General features: G+C 41.1%; 1 protein-coding gene across 4 annotated transcripts in view; it reads right to left on the bottom strand.

Annotated features, from left to right (window-relative positions):
* apba1a (amyloid beta (A4) precursor protein-binding, family A, member 1a) overlaps nt 1–17,741 on the bottom strand; it is a 131,024-nt gene continuing 113,283 nt past the window's right edge. For all 4 annotated transcript variants that reach the window (XM_007892666.2, XM_007892667.2, XM_042332754.1 and 1 more), the window contains 5 exons: nt 16,908–17,087; nt 15,791–16,003; nt 13,690–13,809; nt 8,023–8,163; nt 1–3,481 (listed from right to left, as the gene is read on the bottom strand). In XM_007892666.2, the coding sequence (XP_007890857.1) occupies nt 3,410–3,481; nt 8,023–8,163; nt 13,690–13,809; nt 15,791–16,003; nt 16,908–17,087 (726 nt within the window). In that variant the 3' untranslated portion in view covers nt 1–3,409. The remainder of the gene's footprint in view (nt 3,482–8,022; nt 8,164–13,689; nt 13,810–15,790; nt 16,004–16,907; nt 17,088–17,741) is intronic.

The raw sequence follows: 17,741 nt of genomic DNA, 5'->3' as shown, positions 1-17,741 counted from the left end.
TATTGTTTGTGTTAAATTTTATTGGTCAGAGTTGCGAGGCACATGCCTTGTGCATACAGTGACAGAACACAACCTGTTACAGAGGTAAATACATGCAACACATAGCACAGCAGCTACTGAGACAGCTACAGAAAGGCAACATGGGGGAACGTTGGTCAAAAAGAGAGAAGTGCAGTGCATGACAAGCCAACAAGGAAAGGCATTCAACAATTTAAGGTAGTTAAGGCTCCGCACTTCCCTCTTAAAGAGACGCCTTTACTACAGTCCTATTGTCTTAGCTTAGTGTAGGCATTTGTTAGAATTTAACGACAATATATATTTTTTTAAAAATACACCATTATCTTTGGAGAAAAAGGAAATGATGTTGTTTAGCCCATTTTCAAAGCACTTGTTTCCCTCTCAACCTCCCCTCTCCTACCCGCGGCCCCGAGGCAGAAGTAATGGATAAGAAAAGACACCACTTAATGCACGCCCACTTAATTGGGATTTAAAGAACGCCTTTGCTTGTTGTCTGCATGTTGGCCTGTTCTCATGCTGTACTTTGGAGTCTCGTGAAACTTCAAGTGTAATATTTCCAACCAACAGAATTTCAAAACACCAAAGAAAAGGAGAAAGAGTGGCAATGCAGTCCAGTGTCCGCAAAGGTTTATTGTCCCCTCTTTCTCCCTTCTCATTACCTTCCATTCTGTCAAAAGGAAAATGCAGTGACACCCATCATGTCTACAGTACACACAGATCAGTTTCTTTTCTCTGAGTGGCCTGGGTTCGTCAGGTATCTGGGAGTTGCTGCCAATTGTCCTGTTCAGTCAATTAAATCCATTGTGGGGAACTCCGCCAGAGCCTTGGAGCTTTGTGTCCAAAGGCATCGGGTTAAGACACTTCGACTATCCTTAGATTGTTTATGTTCCATGTATTCTATGCATTGTTCTCAGTGTGTAATTCAGCATTCGAAAAGTTAACAATTTAGAGGGGGGGAAATGAATGGAAACACATGAGGAGTGAAGGAAGTGTTCATTCTTTCCCTTCATAGCTGCTGAGGAACAAGAATGTTAAGGAAAGTAGCTTGTTAAACATATCACTCTCCAAACAGTATTCCTGAAAGTAATAAATAAACATTGCTGCTGTATTATAAACAAGAATGGATATTGTAGATATATGATCAAATAATATTGAAGAGAAACTACATTCATTAGCAGTGCATTATTCAAGTCATACTTAATAGCTGACGCACATGAATTGACATCAGTTTACAAAGAACGGATTTGTTACCATTGCAATACTATACTTTCCCGATGTTTCACATTATTCTCTATTGCACCACATTACAAGAGAAAAAAAATATGATATACTTGATATTTCTAGTACTGCGTAAAATATTTACATTAAGTCACATCAGCAGCTGCAGAAATTGACTATAAATATTAACACACAAGCCACTGAATGACTGAAACCATTAGTTTGTATCATGCCATTGGAATTACTTCAAGTAACAATGCTACAGAGCAAGACGAGGAGTAAGTGTAATGTGACCTTTTGGTTCATGTGTAAACAGCAGTAGTGTGTGAAAATCTCAAGCAGCTCTGCCAACAGAGGTGAATCCTTATAGTTTCAGTCTCTTTTCTCTCGAAAAAAAACCCTACTTTGTTCTTTTATATTGAATTAACCTAGCTCCAAGAGTCAATAAATAAGCTTTACAAAAGTGAAGCTGTATTAATGGTCCCCCCACCACCCTCCACTCCAAAAGCTACCTATTGCCATTATTTTAGTGCTCAGAAATGTGTGCCATGTTGGACAATGCTCTTAACCAGTCATAATGAAACATGCCTATCAACGTCAGATAAATGTATTAGTTTTACACTCCCCATTGGGTAATGCTTGTCTAAAGGTAAATTTATCATTGTACTGAATTACTGCTTGTGTTGTGGGGGAAGAGGTGGGAAGTTTCTTCATTTCCTCCCCGGATCAAGGGACGTTGCTGTCACTTAATGCTTTAACCCATCATTGTCAGTGCCTGGAGCTGCCTCCTCGGCTATACACCAGGGCCTTTAGTGGGCCGTTCTGGCGTATGTGGTCCATATCAGGCAACCAGTTTAGTCCCAGCCCTACAGAGATGTAGAGGACAATCAGCACATTAGACTTAGCAGCACATTACAGCAGTGTACAGTAATTCAGGAATGAAGGCAGATGACAGGTTCAGGCCACAATACGGAACGATCCTGATGCAATGCACTGCAAAGTACTGTACAGTTTAGGAGTTTCATAAGACATCTACTTTTGTATGGCATATAGTTTCTTTTATATAAAATTAAAATGTGTCTATGTGTGTGTGTGTATGTGTGGAGGGGGAACCTACATTGTCTTAAAGGGGAATTGCATCTCAATGTTTTCTTCTCTGTGAAAACAGCAGCAGCGACATGAGAGTACATATTAACACTACCATCCACTCAGTTTCACTGCTGATGGGATCAGTGTGAGCACAAGTTAGGGACCATTGATAACCTAGTCAGATTCTTGCCTTTAACTGAGTCGTATACTCTCACCCACCACATGTTGGGTTTTAAGTCGAGTTTTCTATTCACGTTCCCATCAGAAATCAGAACAGCAGTTTCGAAGGATCCCATTGGTGGATTCATTTTACATCAAAGCAGAAGTCATGAAAAGAAGAGTTAGATGTAAACACATTGTTTTAAACACAGCTCAAATAAAACCTTCTCATCGGCTACTTTTCCTTAAAGGTACAGAATGCATGTAACAAATATTGAAAATAAAATCCCTGCTATAAACCAAATGCAAGGTTATTATTATCTTATGAAACAAAGACGACTTTCTTCAATTTAGTTTTTGAGATTGTCAAATAACAATGGTTTTGATCTTTCACGTTCTTTTTGTGAGAATGTTTCAGTGAAGCAAACAAAATAAATAACACAATTCAGCTGGAATGTTAAAAGGTACAAAATAAAGCATTAGGAGCGAGGCGTTGCACAATCCTTCTCAGTGGGACATGTGGCTTTCAGCAAATATCACAATTTTTAAATGTTCCTTAAAAATTCTTTTGGGCTTAAACCCATTTCCCAATGAGGCATTCATTCAATCGTTGTGTGTGTTCGAACAGCATACTTCTTTGAAAAGTGCTCCCTTAACAATGTCAAAACCTTTGCAAAAGAATATACGTGTTCAGGTACCTAGCCTAAGTGTGGAGAAATTTGTGAAAATTAGTCCGCATTATATTTATTTACATTAATTTCTAGAAACCACACAAAGCTGCACCTCCGAAAAACATCAGAGTTAACAAATTTTGTCAAAACACAACACATTTTAAAAAAAATCTGCCATCACAGAAATGCAGCAATGCTAACACAACCAAACCACACAGACGTGTCCACTTTATGGTGACTGACGTTTTAGCCCCTCAGATGTAAACGGGTTGTTCCTGGGCAGTCAGCAGTCTGTACATAGCGGCTGGCATGGTCTTCATGTGGATCTAGGCCAGACGTTAGGAAATAGATTAAGGTGGATTCATACAGAGCAGAAACATCATCTACACTCAATAGCCGATAGATACAATGACAAATCTAACTTATTAACTACTTTTGTATTTTCATTGCTATTTAAAGTGATTGCAAATTCACCTTTGCACACAGCAGAAAGCTTACAATACAGAAGGAGGCCATTCAGCCCATCACATCTGTGCTGTTGCTCATTTCCCCACTACTACTTACACTCTTATCCTATTCCCCTGCTCTTTCCCTATACTTATTATATATTTCCTTAAGTAATTATCCTATTCCCTCTGAAATGCTGTTGTGGACACAGCTTCAATAGCCATTTGTTGAAACACATTTGATATTCTTAAATCCTAAAATTAAAAATACTTAACATTCCTCTTTTCTCTCTAGTAATACTTAACTTATACCCTCTTGTTACTGATTTCCCTCTCTCCAATTTCCAATCTAAACCTAGCTCTATGGCTAGGAGATTGTCTTGGGAGGTAAGACAGAGTTGGGTTCAAAGGGACACTTTCTGATTGTCATGCTGTGACCAGTGCTGTCCTGCAAGGATCAGTGCTAGGCCCAGCTGTTCATGCTATTATATTCCCCTATATCACAAGATTGGTTCGGATGAAGAAGGCTGTTTGGTCCATCTGACTCATCCCTCCAGAATACCAACAATCTTCCAGTACAAGTGGTGAAACAAGAACTATGCAAGTTTTCCAAAAAGAAACCAGACAAGTTCTTAGACACAAGAAGTATTCGGGTTAATTAGGGAACTAGATTGACCTGTTTTAGGAACCTTTTAGGAAGCTGGACCATTGCTCTACTCCTATGTTATTAACTGCCATTTTTCTAATCACACGAAGCAAGAAAGCAAGTATATCAAATTAGAGAGCATAAAATTACACAGATAGACAGAAAAGACAGATTAAAATGGGAGGGGCGTAAACAACACCTGTGTTTTTAAAGTCAATATTCTCTGATCGGGTCAAGAAGGTATGAGCATGCACTTCTAAAACCTCGGCTCTTGGATTAAATCCAAATTACTGGACTATAAGGTATTCTTCTGAGGTTGGTTTTGTGACAGGGAGAGGGAACTTTACACTGCAAATCTGACAAGGGCTACACCTGACCTGACACCTGACAAGGCTGAAACTGGATGATCAAAGAGGGTAATGTTCCCTTTTTACCTTCAACATGTCTTGATGAGCACAAATAGATCATAAAATATATATATATTTAAAAAGTGAATTAGAAAGTCAATGGACAGTACAAGAAATAAAGTGGGAGTTCAGCCCCTTCGATACTGACAATTGAGAACTGCTGAAACAAATTTACGTTTTTAATACTTAAAGAAAGTGACAATTCAAAGTTAGAAATTAAATGAATGGCACATGAGAGTGGGATTCTCTTGTGTCCGTGAACTCCTCACTAACAGTTATATGTTCTGTATTCAGAACAATCTTGGTTGCATTAAGCCCTAATTATTACAAAACTCTCAGGTTTTCACCTTAAATAAAGATTAAGAATGATCTATATAAGTAGTAGATACATTAATACAAAGTGTTTGCACTGTATTTAACTACCATGGAAAGGATCCAGTTCCTTCTGGCCCGATTTCACTACACCTGGCTAACAAGAAGCAAAACGTGGTTTGCGACAAACTTAATGGATGTAAACAGTGTGATGAGCTGCAAACTCCATATGCTCACTATGTGCCATGCGTTTACAGAGGCCACCCAGTACACTCTGCGAGGGAGGAGCGAGCCATATCGTGGAGATATAAATTAAGGGTGTAGACGTTGCACTTGGCTCCCCACGTTGCTAGTTCTTTTTCAAACTTTCTACGTTAGTACGGGTTTACCCGAGTGCATTTGGGTCAGACAATAACCGCATTTAAGCAATCAATGCTTTAAACTACAAAATAGAAACATTAAACACGTTCAATAGGTTAAAGTTTCCAACACATACATTAAATAACAGAAAAGATAATTATTACAGACAGACAGGTTATGTAAAAAAAAGGAGGGTGACCATGACAAGGTGAAGGGACTTTGGGATGGAGTTCCAATGGGTGGGGGCAGAGAGGCTGAAGGCTGGACCCCCAAGGTGGGGCAAGCCAGGTGGGGGACATGGAGCAGGCCGGAGCTCGTTGAGTGGAGGGAGCGGACAGGTTACTGTTGAGTTAACAGGTCACGGAGATAGGGAAGAGCAAGGCAGAATTTCTTCACAAAATAGAATACAGACCTATTTATGGTTTAAAAAAAATCTCCTTGGAGTGTCATAGAATTAGTTTGTCCTGGTTTCAATGGGCTGCTACTGCCAACAGTGAGAAATGTCCAGCATCAGCATTCTGTGGTGTCATGCTTAAGTCAGGTCAAAACATTGACACAGGCAGTGTCTGATCTGACAGGATTGGATCAATGGTCAGGACTCTTGGGACTTCCATTAGCTGAAGACCTTGTCTTTTAGCTTCGCTTTCCGCTAACTCAACTGGAGGGCTATTTTGCAGTTTGGAGGTGTGTTCTCCTGATACGCCCACCGGAGGGAGTTCAGGAAAACAGATGAAATGTTTGAAAGTTTGCTAAATGTAAAATGACTAGAACAAGGTCTAGCAGATGTAAAGCAAAGCTAAATTTAAGAAAAGAATACAGCAGTTCAGGCACTAAAGAGAAGTCAACAACAACAATAACAACAACAACAACTTGCGCTTGTATAGCGCCTTTCACGTCGGAAGATAGGGATTTCAAAAGGGTTTGTAAAGTATATTTTATTATATCGTATTTTAGGAGTATGCTCTTTGTTTGCAAATGATTAATTATTAACAATAAGCTACATTTGAAGTGTGTTATTACCATCAATGAAATCATTTTTTGTTCCTTTCTTTTAAATGGCCAACATGAAGAGCCTGTTATTCCCTGGTCCTGCTGATTGTCTCAGAATGAAGTTTACTCCAACTACCTTCTAAGAAACATGTCAAAAAGGATACTTTAATAAGTAAGCCAAGATGTCTGAAGAGGTCAGCCACGCAAATTACTGTTCATCCTAAGGTTCTTTCAATGTGAAAGCTGTAAATTTGCTTGGCATTCAAGTCAGCCCTCAGCTATTCTTTTCCGCTATTAAGGCAAGTTCAAGGTCACATGAGATAATACAGCTAATTACATTTACTAGCTGCAGAACCGGTGGGAATGTCACACAATGGAGGCACTTCACTTGCAAGCTTACACTTAAGACTTTCATGCTCGCCCACTCTGCTCAAATTTATAATGCAATACAGGCCTTAAAGCTGCAACTCTGTGGCAGCATCTGCCATCTCAGTAAAGGTCAGACACACGATATAAAAAAAATTCTGATTTAATTCCTTCACTACATCGTCTCATACATTTACAGTTTTTTTGTGTGATTTCTTTACAAGCTCTCTTGGACACTACCCTGCGTGAGGGGTGCTATATAAATCCAAGTTGTTGTTGTAGTTGTTACAGGACAGCACACTGGAGAACCAAAGCATACTCGCTCAACACGCTGACGCACTGTGATGCCCTGTTTTACTCTGTTCTAACTGAAAAAGCGAAACAAGTAAAATTCTCTACTGTAAAACACAGAGAGGTGCATCTACCGTCATTTCTTTTTACAACTGAATTTCCTCCTGTCACTATCACAATAGCGAATGCAAGGATTCCCCACAAGTTATTAGAAGTAAGCCAAGATGGGAAGATTTAATGACATCTAAGTATTATTTATTAGGATTATTAATGAAAGAGAATGTTACCATGGGTTTTAATTGAGAACAAAGCAGGGTATGTAAGGTGATGGTTTTGAAAGCTTAAATATTTTTAGTTACAGGGCTGGAGGAATGGGTGAGGCAGGATTCATTTGGAGAGAACTTCCGCCAGGATTGACCATTCATACTGATAGATTCAAGTCTAGTCATGCTCAGTGCAGACATACATCTCCAGCTGCAATCAGAGGGGTGACTTCTGAAAAATGTTTGCAACTTGTTCCTTCATGTTCGGATGCTTTGTTTTTGCATTGCAGAAGTTAAACCTCAACCTCAACAGAGAAACACAAATGATGGTACCTTCACACCAGAATAATGTTATTGGGAACATATCATAAAAATTGTTGGTCAAAACTGGAGTCTCACTCAACGTGGGTGCAATTTTTAACAAGTATAGTTTAATTTTATAGAAGTTTAATTTTATAAAATGTTATGTTTTAATTTAATTATAAGTATATTTTAATTTTCACTTGTAGAACTGAAGGACATAAACATAAAAGGGGGTTATTCCATGTTTTGTGATAAAATTTATTGAGAAGCAGAGAATCATTGCTAATCACTCTTTTGGAGAATGCTGAACCCATTAGCAGCAGGCCTTTAAAAAATTAACATACGTGAAAAAAAAGGAACATTGCTAAACTCTGATTTCCCATAGCTATAATCTGATTCCTCAAAACGCTTTGTTTGAAATGAAGGAAATTAAACTGCATCAATTATTCATTACGTATGACAGAGATAAATTGAACTACTTACCTCACCAACTGCATTGGACAGAACATGGACTATCTTTTCATGAGGTGTTGCTACTACACTTTGCCCATTGATTTCTATGATCCGATGACCAACCCGTACTCCTCCTCGTTCTGCTATTCCTCCTCGCATAAGGCTACAGATCTGTAAGAAGACAGAATAGTTGAGTCATCAGATATGCACTGGCAACCAAGAGCCACAAGTTTTTAAAGTGCACTTTTCAAAACTAGCTTACTCATAAACTTGTGGGGTCCTGTAGCAAATTGATTAGAGCACTCGCCTCACAAGCGAGAGAACCCGGGTTCAATTCCTGAGCAGAGTGAAAATTTAGACAAGTTTACACGGCTCTGTTTACCTAGCAGTAAGTAGGAACCTGGTTGTTCGTCGATTGACGGATCACATTTCCAGGGGTAATATTTTCAAAAGAAAAATAATTCAGTCACTCAACCCCATGACTGTTTGTGGGACATTGCTGAGCAAAATTGGCTGCTTCTTTTCGCCGATAAAATATAGTCAATTCACTTTGCAGTATATTCTGTGAAGCGCTTTGAGACATCTCAACGATGTGATAAGGCACCATATTTAAATGCAAGGATTATTATTATTTTCCAAGAACCATAATTTTTTTAAAGTACACGTTTCAAAACTCGTTGATCACTGCTAAACACTTTAGTACTAAATGTTGCAGTGCACCACAGATTATTGGTAATGGGTTTAAATAATAAAAAAATCCTTTCAGGAGCAATGATTAATTTCATAAAATCATAGACATTGCAGCATAGGAAGCCATTCCATGCCAGCTTCTCCATTGGAGCTAATCCCAATTCCCTGTTCTTTCCCAATAATCTTTTGTATTGTTTCTTTCATATATTTAACCAATTTTGAGACATTATAAATGAAGATGATGCAACTCAGGCAGTGGCTTCTTAGGTTACTTGCTACCTGATCTATGGTGATGTCAGCGTGCTGCTGGTTTCACCAAGACTGACAGGAGACCAGCTGCTCAATTTATTCAAATGACATCAAAACACATCAATCTGCAAGACGTCTCCAATGCCAGAAGTGTTCAAAGCAAATTGTTTTTGGAGTCAATGTGAGGTAAGCAGTGAAGTAATTTCGAAAGGCTTGCTTTATATTTTTATAAATATAGAAAGACGATTTGGCCATTGAGCTCAACAAACCCTCTCATTTTTTAAAATTGTGTCAAATCATTTAATCCTATTTCTCTGACTTTCTCTGTATCCCGTATGCAACCTAGGCGTCAGGTTCGAACCCCAATTATCCTTCCTCCCCCACATCCGGTCCCTCACCAGCACCGCTTTCTTGCACTTCCGTCGCATCACCCGTCTCCGCCAATACCTCACTCCAAAAGCCGCTGAAACCCTGATCCATGCCTTTGTCACCTCTCGGCTGGACTATTCAAATGCCCTCCCTCGCCGGTCTCCCCTCCACTACCATCTGTAAAATCCAGGTCATACAAAACTCTGCCGCCTGCATTCTTATCCGCACCAAACTCCGCTCCCCGATTACCCCAGTCCTTGCCAGACTGCACTGGCTGCCTGTCCCGGAGAGATTCGACTTCAAGATCCTCACCCTTGTCTTCAAATCCTTCCTCTCCTCTGCACCTCTGACCTCCTCTCTCCTCACAACAGTGCCCGTTGCCTGCTTTCCACCGGGACTGGCCTCCTCCTTGTCCCTCGAGTCCTCCGCCTTCAGCCACTACTCCCCGAGGCTCTGGAACTCCCTTTCTCGCCCCCTCTCTTCCTATTTTCAGGTCTCGGCTTCAGGTCACCTTCCTCCCCCTCCCCCTGGCTCAGCCCCGGGATCCGTTATTGTGAAGCGCTCTGAGACGCCGTCCGGCATGGAGGACGATATATAAATCCAAGTTGTTGTTGTTGTATATCAATTGGCTTCCCTTCTATTTATCTCCCTTTAAACACCCAAAGAATTCTACATCTCCTGCATTCTGATTCAGTGTTTTCCACATTCTCATAGCCCTTTGTGTAAAGAAATGTTTACAAGTTATGTATCTCACCTCTTTAGGTTCTCCATGAGTCATGTACAATCTCTCGACTGAGTGGGTATAAATAAGTGCCTCGTTCCCAGGCTGAAGACAATGTTGCTGGGAGGTATGAACAAGCAACCTCAATCTGTCCCTTCTACCCTCGAGATCTCTCTTATGTGTTAGTACTTCACTGGAGTTCACTACTATTGTGAGTCTGAATTGAATGTGTGTAGCTATTTCTTATAGATGCACAGTCACAGCAGGTTGCACCATGCTGGCTTATGACATAAATGTTCATGATGTACCTCATCTCGGAATATAGTGCAGCATTAAATCTCGTTCCACTTTGCCAAACAGTGATAGAATATTTTCCAAGTGACTTTGTGGCGAGGGAAAAAGCAGTGCATATCCTTGTAACTCCCACACATTGCAAAATATAAACTGTGCCATTGGTAATGTGTTTTTGCTTCTGTTGCTAGTAAAATATCTTCTTCTCAAGGTAATTTGACAACAATTTGCATTTATATAGGGCCCTTCATGCAGGATAGCATCTCGGACCACTGTGCAGGACAACCCTGTGCCCTAGTTGAGGTATATCAAATGAGATAAACTGTATTGAGTGAGGGATCGTGACTCTCTGATATAAACTGCAGTATAACCATTACTGTAGTTATATGCTTTGTATACCAAGTGTCAGCCAAGCTCATTGGGTAGCACTCTTGCCTCTGTGTCAGAAGGTTGTGGGTTCCAGTCACACGTCTGGATTTTAAACTCACAGTCTAGGTTGACACTCAAATACAGTGTTGGGGATGTGCTACATTGTTGGAAGTGCCATCCTTCAGATGAGATATTAAACCAAGATTCCGTCTGTGCTGTGTTACATTCGGGTGAACGTTGAAGATCCCATCGCACTACTTGAAAAGAGAAGGGAGTTTCTCCCGGTGTACAGGGCAGCAATCCCCCAGATAAAATTGGTCATTCACTTCATGACTGTTTGTGTGTGTGGTGTGTATGTGTGTGTGTGTGTGTCTCTCTCTGGGTGTGTGTGTCTCTCTGGGTCTCTGGGTGGTGCTGTCCCTGAGAGGTAAGAGGTGGTGAGCTCCTGTAGCCTCGCTGGTGTTCCCCCCGCCCCCCTCCAAAAAGGACCAGCCAGTTTATGTTAAAGAAGTAATTAATATTTTTTTGCAACAATCTAATATGTGTTATTTCCTTATGTTTAGTTCTATCAATAAAGTGAAGAAATGTAGGTTGGCAGTAAAACGTATCTCAGTAGCCCCAATCAACATCCCGCTATTTTCTGCAAAACTTGCAAACCCCGCAGAACTCGCAAATCACCCCGCAATTTTGGACAAATATTTCTGCATTTTTCTATTGGCCCAGCTAATGACCTACTCAACAACAACTTGCATATATATATATATATACATATTATATAGAGTCCCCCACACAGGGTAGCGTCCCAGAACGCTTTGGCACGATGGCATAGCTCAAACCTGGTGCTTGAGGAGAGTTACTTACAGCGACAAAGCCATGTCCTACACTCTTTCCTAAAGCACCAAATACCAGTATCCCTGAAGCTCCTCACCGATCATTTTAGTTACCTAAATGCTGTATTTAAATGGCATTCAGTACTCTCCTCACATTGGAGATTGGCTTCCTTTTGCACTCAGCCTTCTGTACATCCCATTTGAAAGTCTATAAAAAGTGATGTGCTGCCTCGATAACGTACAAACTAAGTTTGGGATTTTTGTTTTTGAATAAAATTAACACCATTTCCACCATAAAATTAACACTAGATTTGCTGTTTCAATATGGATATATGAACCATGATGGGTTTCAATACAGGCAAATTAGTGGACGTGAAAGTCGCAATATGAGTGTAAATTTGTACTTGCATTTTTATTTATCTAGACTTAGAACAACCTCTCCCAGCCTTGCAGGTCCTTTTGATACTAGGGGAGGTGGAAGTCCTCTCAGTAAATATATATTCAGCTATTAACGTTCCACTGTGACTGCAGTGATTTAAAGACCTCATTAGATTTTAAACAAATAAGTGGCTCTCATCAGGCATTGTTTTACAATTAGCACAAAGACAAGTCTCGGTCCAAGATTACCAGCGTGGCTTTAAATACTGCTCACTTTACTCATTCAAAAAACTCCAATGCTCAGTGTTAGCATAAACCACACAAGCCTCCTTAGTGTTCAAATCAGGATCCTGAAACATTTTATCAGATGCTAGCATAGCAACATTTCAGACATGAGTGGATCTGGGCAAATGCACTACCTGTCCCATTCCCTACCATGTTCCTGTCCCATTCCCGACTATCTACTCATCCTATTTCCTCAATCTACTCGTCCCATTCCCACCATCTTTCTGTCCCAGTCCCATCATCTACCCGTCCCATCTCATTCCCACTATTGACTCTATCAAAACCCTCATATTTTTAAACACCTCGAGCAGGTCACCCCTCAACCTTCTTTGTTCCAGTGAAAAAAAGTACTAGTTCCTCCTGTCTGCTCATAAGCCAATCCACTCATTCCTGATATCATCCTAGTAAATCTCCTTTCCACCTCCTCTATCAACTTGACATCTTTCCTAAAGTGCAGGAACCAATACTGGACACAGTATTGTAACTTAGGTCTACATATCAATTTATATAAGTTTGGCATGACCTCTTTTGCTTTTATATTCTATTAGAACACCTATGATTCCATTAGCTTTTTTGATAGCTTCTTTTTGAAGCTGTTCATACTTTCTTGTCCACCACACTTGGGAGTTAGCTCCACATCCATCATCCTTTTGCTAAAAAAAAATTGTTTTCTACATTTCCTCCTCTTCATTTAGACAAAAAATAAAATGAAAATCATCAGACGAGGAAAAAAACAAAGCCTTGTTGACTAAAGGGCAGACCAAGGCACTGCTGCCTTCTGGTGGTATCACTGGACTAAGGATTGTGAAGATTTTCTGTACAATACGAAGCTTGTATGAGCTTCTCTCACTGTACGACTGACAGCGGCTAATACAAGGCCGGACTGGTGCTGACTGATTCTGTAACCGCAGGCTTCGCTCTGTACTTGAGTGAGGTGAATGCATGTCAGTACTGATGGTATTAGAGACCTGACTACTTCTGTTGTCAACTACTCCCAATTTCAACCTAATATGCAAGACTTACCCAGTTAAGTGCAAGATATTATTTCATTAAATGTTTTCCTTCTATCTGAAACGCACATGTATGTGCACAATACTGCTGGGTGGGAGGGGTGGGGGGGTAAGGAAGAGTGGGAGAGAAACGTGATAATAATAATCTTTGCATTTGATATAGCGCCTTATCACGTCTTCCAGACGTCTCAAAGCGCTTCACAGAATGTACTATAAAGTGAATGGACTGTCGTGGATTGAGTGACCAATGTATTATTATTACTTTTTGGATGCACCAAGTGAAAGCACTTTCCAGCATTTAATGCTCCCATTTAATCAAGTGACACTAACGAATTCAACTGCAAACAAAAGGTACTGGTCTCTAAACGACCTCTGCTAACATTTGTTGGATAACAACTCGCACCACAAATGAAGGCAAATGTCATGGAGACGAGTTTTTGTGCCAAGAGGAGGAAACAAACACTGGAAGTGTGACTGTGTGAGGCACCCCCAGAGTAGTACTCACAATGCCATTCTGCACGCTGAAGCCCAGCTGATACCGCAGGTCAGGTCTTCTGATCAGCACTGTGGTGACAGGGGGACACCGCACTATGTTCAGCTTCACCCGAGACTGGTTTTTCAACCCCTGGAAAGAAAAACAAGCAGGAGATCAGAAAACATCGCAACACAGATCTATAGACTGGGGCTTTCATTTCTGTGTGTGTGCCCACGTGTATGTGTTCTGAGTTTCTGAATCTCACAGATGCTAAGTTGTGTCCACATAAGCCTAAACATTTCTTTCTTTATCTGCCTGCTGTATTATGCATATGTTTATTCCCAATGATAACCAGGTGACATCTATTTAACATTCACAGAATGGTGACCTGATAGAGAGGGGCAACTATATTAGAAATTATGAGATAGAAATTATGAGGGGTTTTGATAAAATTAATAGGGAGAAACTGTTTCCACTGGTCGGTGAGTCAGTAACTAGAGGGCATTGATTTTAGATAATAAATTAGCAAATGGGGAGGTTAGGAGAACATATTTTCACACATAGAGAAATTAAGATATGGAATGCTCTGCCAGAAGCAGGAGTTGAAGCAGGATCCATATTAGTTTTCAAGACGGGACTAGAAATACCTTAAAAAGGAGTAAACCGCGAAGTATGAGGAAAACTTAATCTTAATCTTTGCATTTGATATAGCGCTTTTCACATCGGGAGGACGTCCCAAAGCGCTTCACAGAACACACTGTAAAGTGAATTGACTGTATATTTGTGGGCGAACGCGGCAGCCAATTGCGCACAGCAATGTCCCACAAACAGTCGTAGATTGAAAATGACCAATTTATTATTGTTTTGGGTTTTTGGAGGGATTATTATTAGGCGTGTGGAGTAAGGAAACTTGCCCAAGGTTTCTCCCTGCCTGGAATTGAACTCAGGTCTCTCACTTGCAAAGCGAGTGCTCTAACCACTGAGCTACAGGACTCCACAAAGGGCAGGTAAATGAAAGGATTGCTCTTAAAGGAGCCAGCACAGATATGATGAGCTGAATATGGTTCTGTTCTGTAAATTTCTATGGTTCTATGTTCTGGGATAGTGCTGGCAGTGGGAATATGCATGACGTAGATTCCGCTTAGATTCCTGACCATGTTTATGAACCTCAGATGTAGTTAATCAATTGTTCAGCTCGGTGGAACTCTCAGTCTGATTTAGATGCTCTTAATAATGCTGACAGGTTTCTGGAGTGGTCAGACACCTGGCTGACCAGAATAAAATCCAGCTCAACATCATGGTTAATCTTCCTCCCATCTAACCAGCTAATTGTAATCACTACGTTTCCAAGCCTTATTGCTGCACCATGTTGTTGACCTCACCATTTGCTTACACTGACCCTATGCCCATCTCACATCTCCACTAACCTTGTCCTGTGCCTTCACACTTGCTGAGCCCCAATTCCTTTGCTTACTTCTGTCTTTACTGGTTGTTCCTTTCAGTCATTCCAAAATGTGAAATTGCTACAAATTTCAGTGTCTAACACAAAGTACAAGGTGTCCACAAATGGAAGAATGATGATAATTGCTTTTAGAGGCACTTAACTGTATTCAATGCAAGTGTTTACCTGTATATAGATTCTGGTCCTCACCTTAAAACCCTCCATGATCTTGCTCTGCGATCTATTAAAACTTCACCAACCTGTCTGCTCTCACCGCTCTGCAGGCACTGGCCACAGCCCCCGCCATACCTGTTCCACTATAGGCGGTCAGGCCTTCAGCCTCATTCCAGAGCTCCTCCCACTCCCTTGCTTCCTTCAAGGCCCGTCTCAAGACTCTTCTCTTCAACTGCCTTCAGTCACCTTCCTACCCCTACCACCTCAGCCCTCCTGATCCCAACCCACGCTTGGGTGTAAACCCCTTAATATTCAGCGCTTTGGGACGTCCTCCCGACTTGAAAGGTGCTATATAAATGCAATTTGTTGTTGTTGTTGCGTTCCAACTCAAACCACATCTGACCAAGTCTGCATTTGGTAACATGACTGCATTCAAATAAATCCAAGGTTATCTGAAGTATTGAGATGTGCTAATCATGACCACTGAGTACTGTGGTGAATAAAGCAGTGATGTACCTTGATAATGCTTTGGCAGGTGGATAATGGCAGCCCCACAAGGCTGGTGCCATTAATAGACATGATCTGGTCCCCGATGTTCAATTTTCCAGACTTCTCTGCAGGACCTGCGTGCATCATGTTTGCTATGATCACAGTTGGGAGGATGGAGCCCCATCCAGACTCCACGATCACCACACCCAGGATCTCACCCTTCTGCTTCTCAACGTAAACCTACCGAGATGAGCACAACGCAGATCAGAGCACAAGGAAATATCCATAAAGCAAATTGCATCAGTATTATTTTGTAATGTATTATTCCCTTTGTTGTGACAGATTACCCACTTTGTCATAAACAAGTTTAAAAGCATTGACAAAAAAGCCATTCTGACCATCAAGTCTGCTCCTTCCACACAATATAAAACCTCTTCTATTGTGCGCCCAATCCAACTGCTCAGTATCTATGGGAATGGTGGGCACAAAATCACCATGATCCCAAAGGTATCGCTTTCTCTCCTCCACTGCTCTCCTGATCCCGCTGAACTTCTCTACCCGAGTCTCTCCTCTCCTGCCCCCATACTGCATCTATCTGCCTCTCCTGCATCTCACCTGCCTCTCCTGTCTCCCCCTCACCTCTCCAACACCTGTCCATCCGTCCCTCACCTGTCCACTCCTGGGGCAAGGCACAGGGATTGAACCGGGAATTCCAGAGATTAGGGGCATAGTGACTTAAGGCACACCCACCAATGGTGGCACAGAGAGCTTGTGTTAGCTGATCGAAGGGGACAGGCAGACTCCTCAGGTGGGTGGTTGGTTGCCAGTTTCCTACACAGGCTAAGGCAGGAAGGAAGAACATAGGTGCTACCTGGCTTCCAAGTCTGCACATTAGATGATAATGTCACTCCTTTCTCTGGTAAACAGAAGGGGGCATTTGGGCAGAGCGGTCAGGGATGCTAGCTCTTCACCACCCCAATGAACAGGTGTAAAAAGCTCCTTTTTCAAATGGCAGTAGAAACTGCTAACATCAGCGAGATTTGCAAACTAACAATTTCGTCCAATCACACCTCACATTTCCACAATAAAAAGATCAAAGTGTTTGTTTCATTCATGGAGACAGAAACCCTCCGGCCACACGTACTTCTTTGCAGTTTTCCGATTTGGAAAAGTGGATCAGGTCATCGTTGTACATGTCCTGGGTGTTAAGGAGATCACTGTATTCCTTCTGGCTCAAGTCTTCAGGATTAATGCCGTTCGCCCTCAAAAACTCCTGGTAAGCGACGCTGAATGCTTGTCCGATAGACTGAGCTATTAATTGTGCCTGCAGGAGGGGAAGGGAGGAGAGGAAGAAAAATCAGCCATGGACAAAACAATTTGAAATAATTTTACCAAAGCAGAATTAAAATGGCCAAAGACCTAATTATTTCATACAATTGGTTTCTGTTACATTGAGAAGAAGAAAAAAACAGCAGTAAAATCCTCTTTTAATTTGTTTTTACAAGTACCATGGCTTCTCTTCTGCACGTCTTCAAAATAGTGCTGTGTTTCAGGGAACCTCTTACTGGAATCTGACAATCAACAACAGACTCAGAGTATAGCGTTCAGTGCCTGCCTTGAAACCATTTTGTTGCAAAGACTTTAAATTCCCGAGTTATATGCTTTATTTATAATTTGGCGTGTGATTTGTGGGTTGTATTTTTTAAATCAAAATTTTTTTTTTTTGAAAAACACACGCACAGACATATATGCACACAAACAAATGCAAGGAAATGGAACCAAAAGGAGCAGCTATTTCTAAAAAGTAGCCCTGGTGCTATGGAAACCATTAACTGTGTGCAGCCTCAAACAAACGCGCTATGTGTTCAAGCAACACCAACTCTAAGGTTGGCAAATTGAACAAGGAAAGCCCACTGGGACTGGCAATTATCCTCAGCAAGCAGTGAAAGATGAAAAGGGGTGATTTCAAAGAAAGCAG

The sequence above is a fragment of the Callorhinchus milii genome, unplaced genomic scaffold (genome assembly GCF_018977255.1).
Source record: "Callorhinchus milii isolate IMCB2004 unplaced genomic scaffold, IMCB_Cmil_1.0 Scaffold1, whole genome shotgun sequence".
In the NCBI taxonomy this organism is placed as follows: domain Eukaryota; kingdom Metazoa; phylum Chordata; class Chondrichthyes; order Chimaeriformes; family Callorhinchidae; genus Callorhinchus; species Callorhinchus milii.
This window is presented reverse-complemented; position numbering and strand designations above follow the sequence as displayed.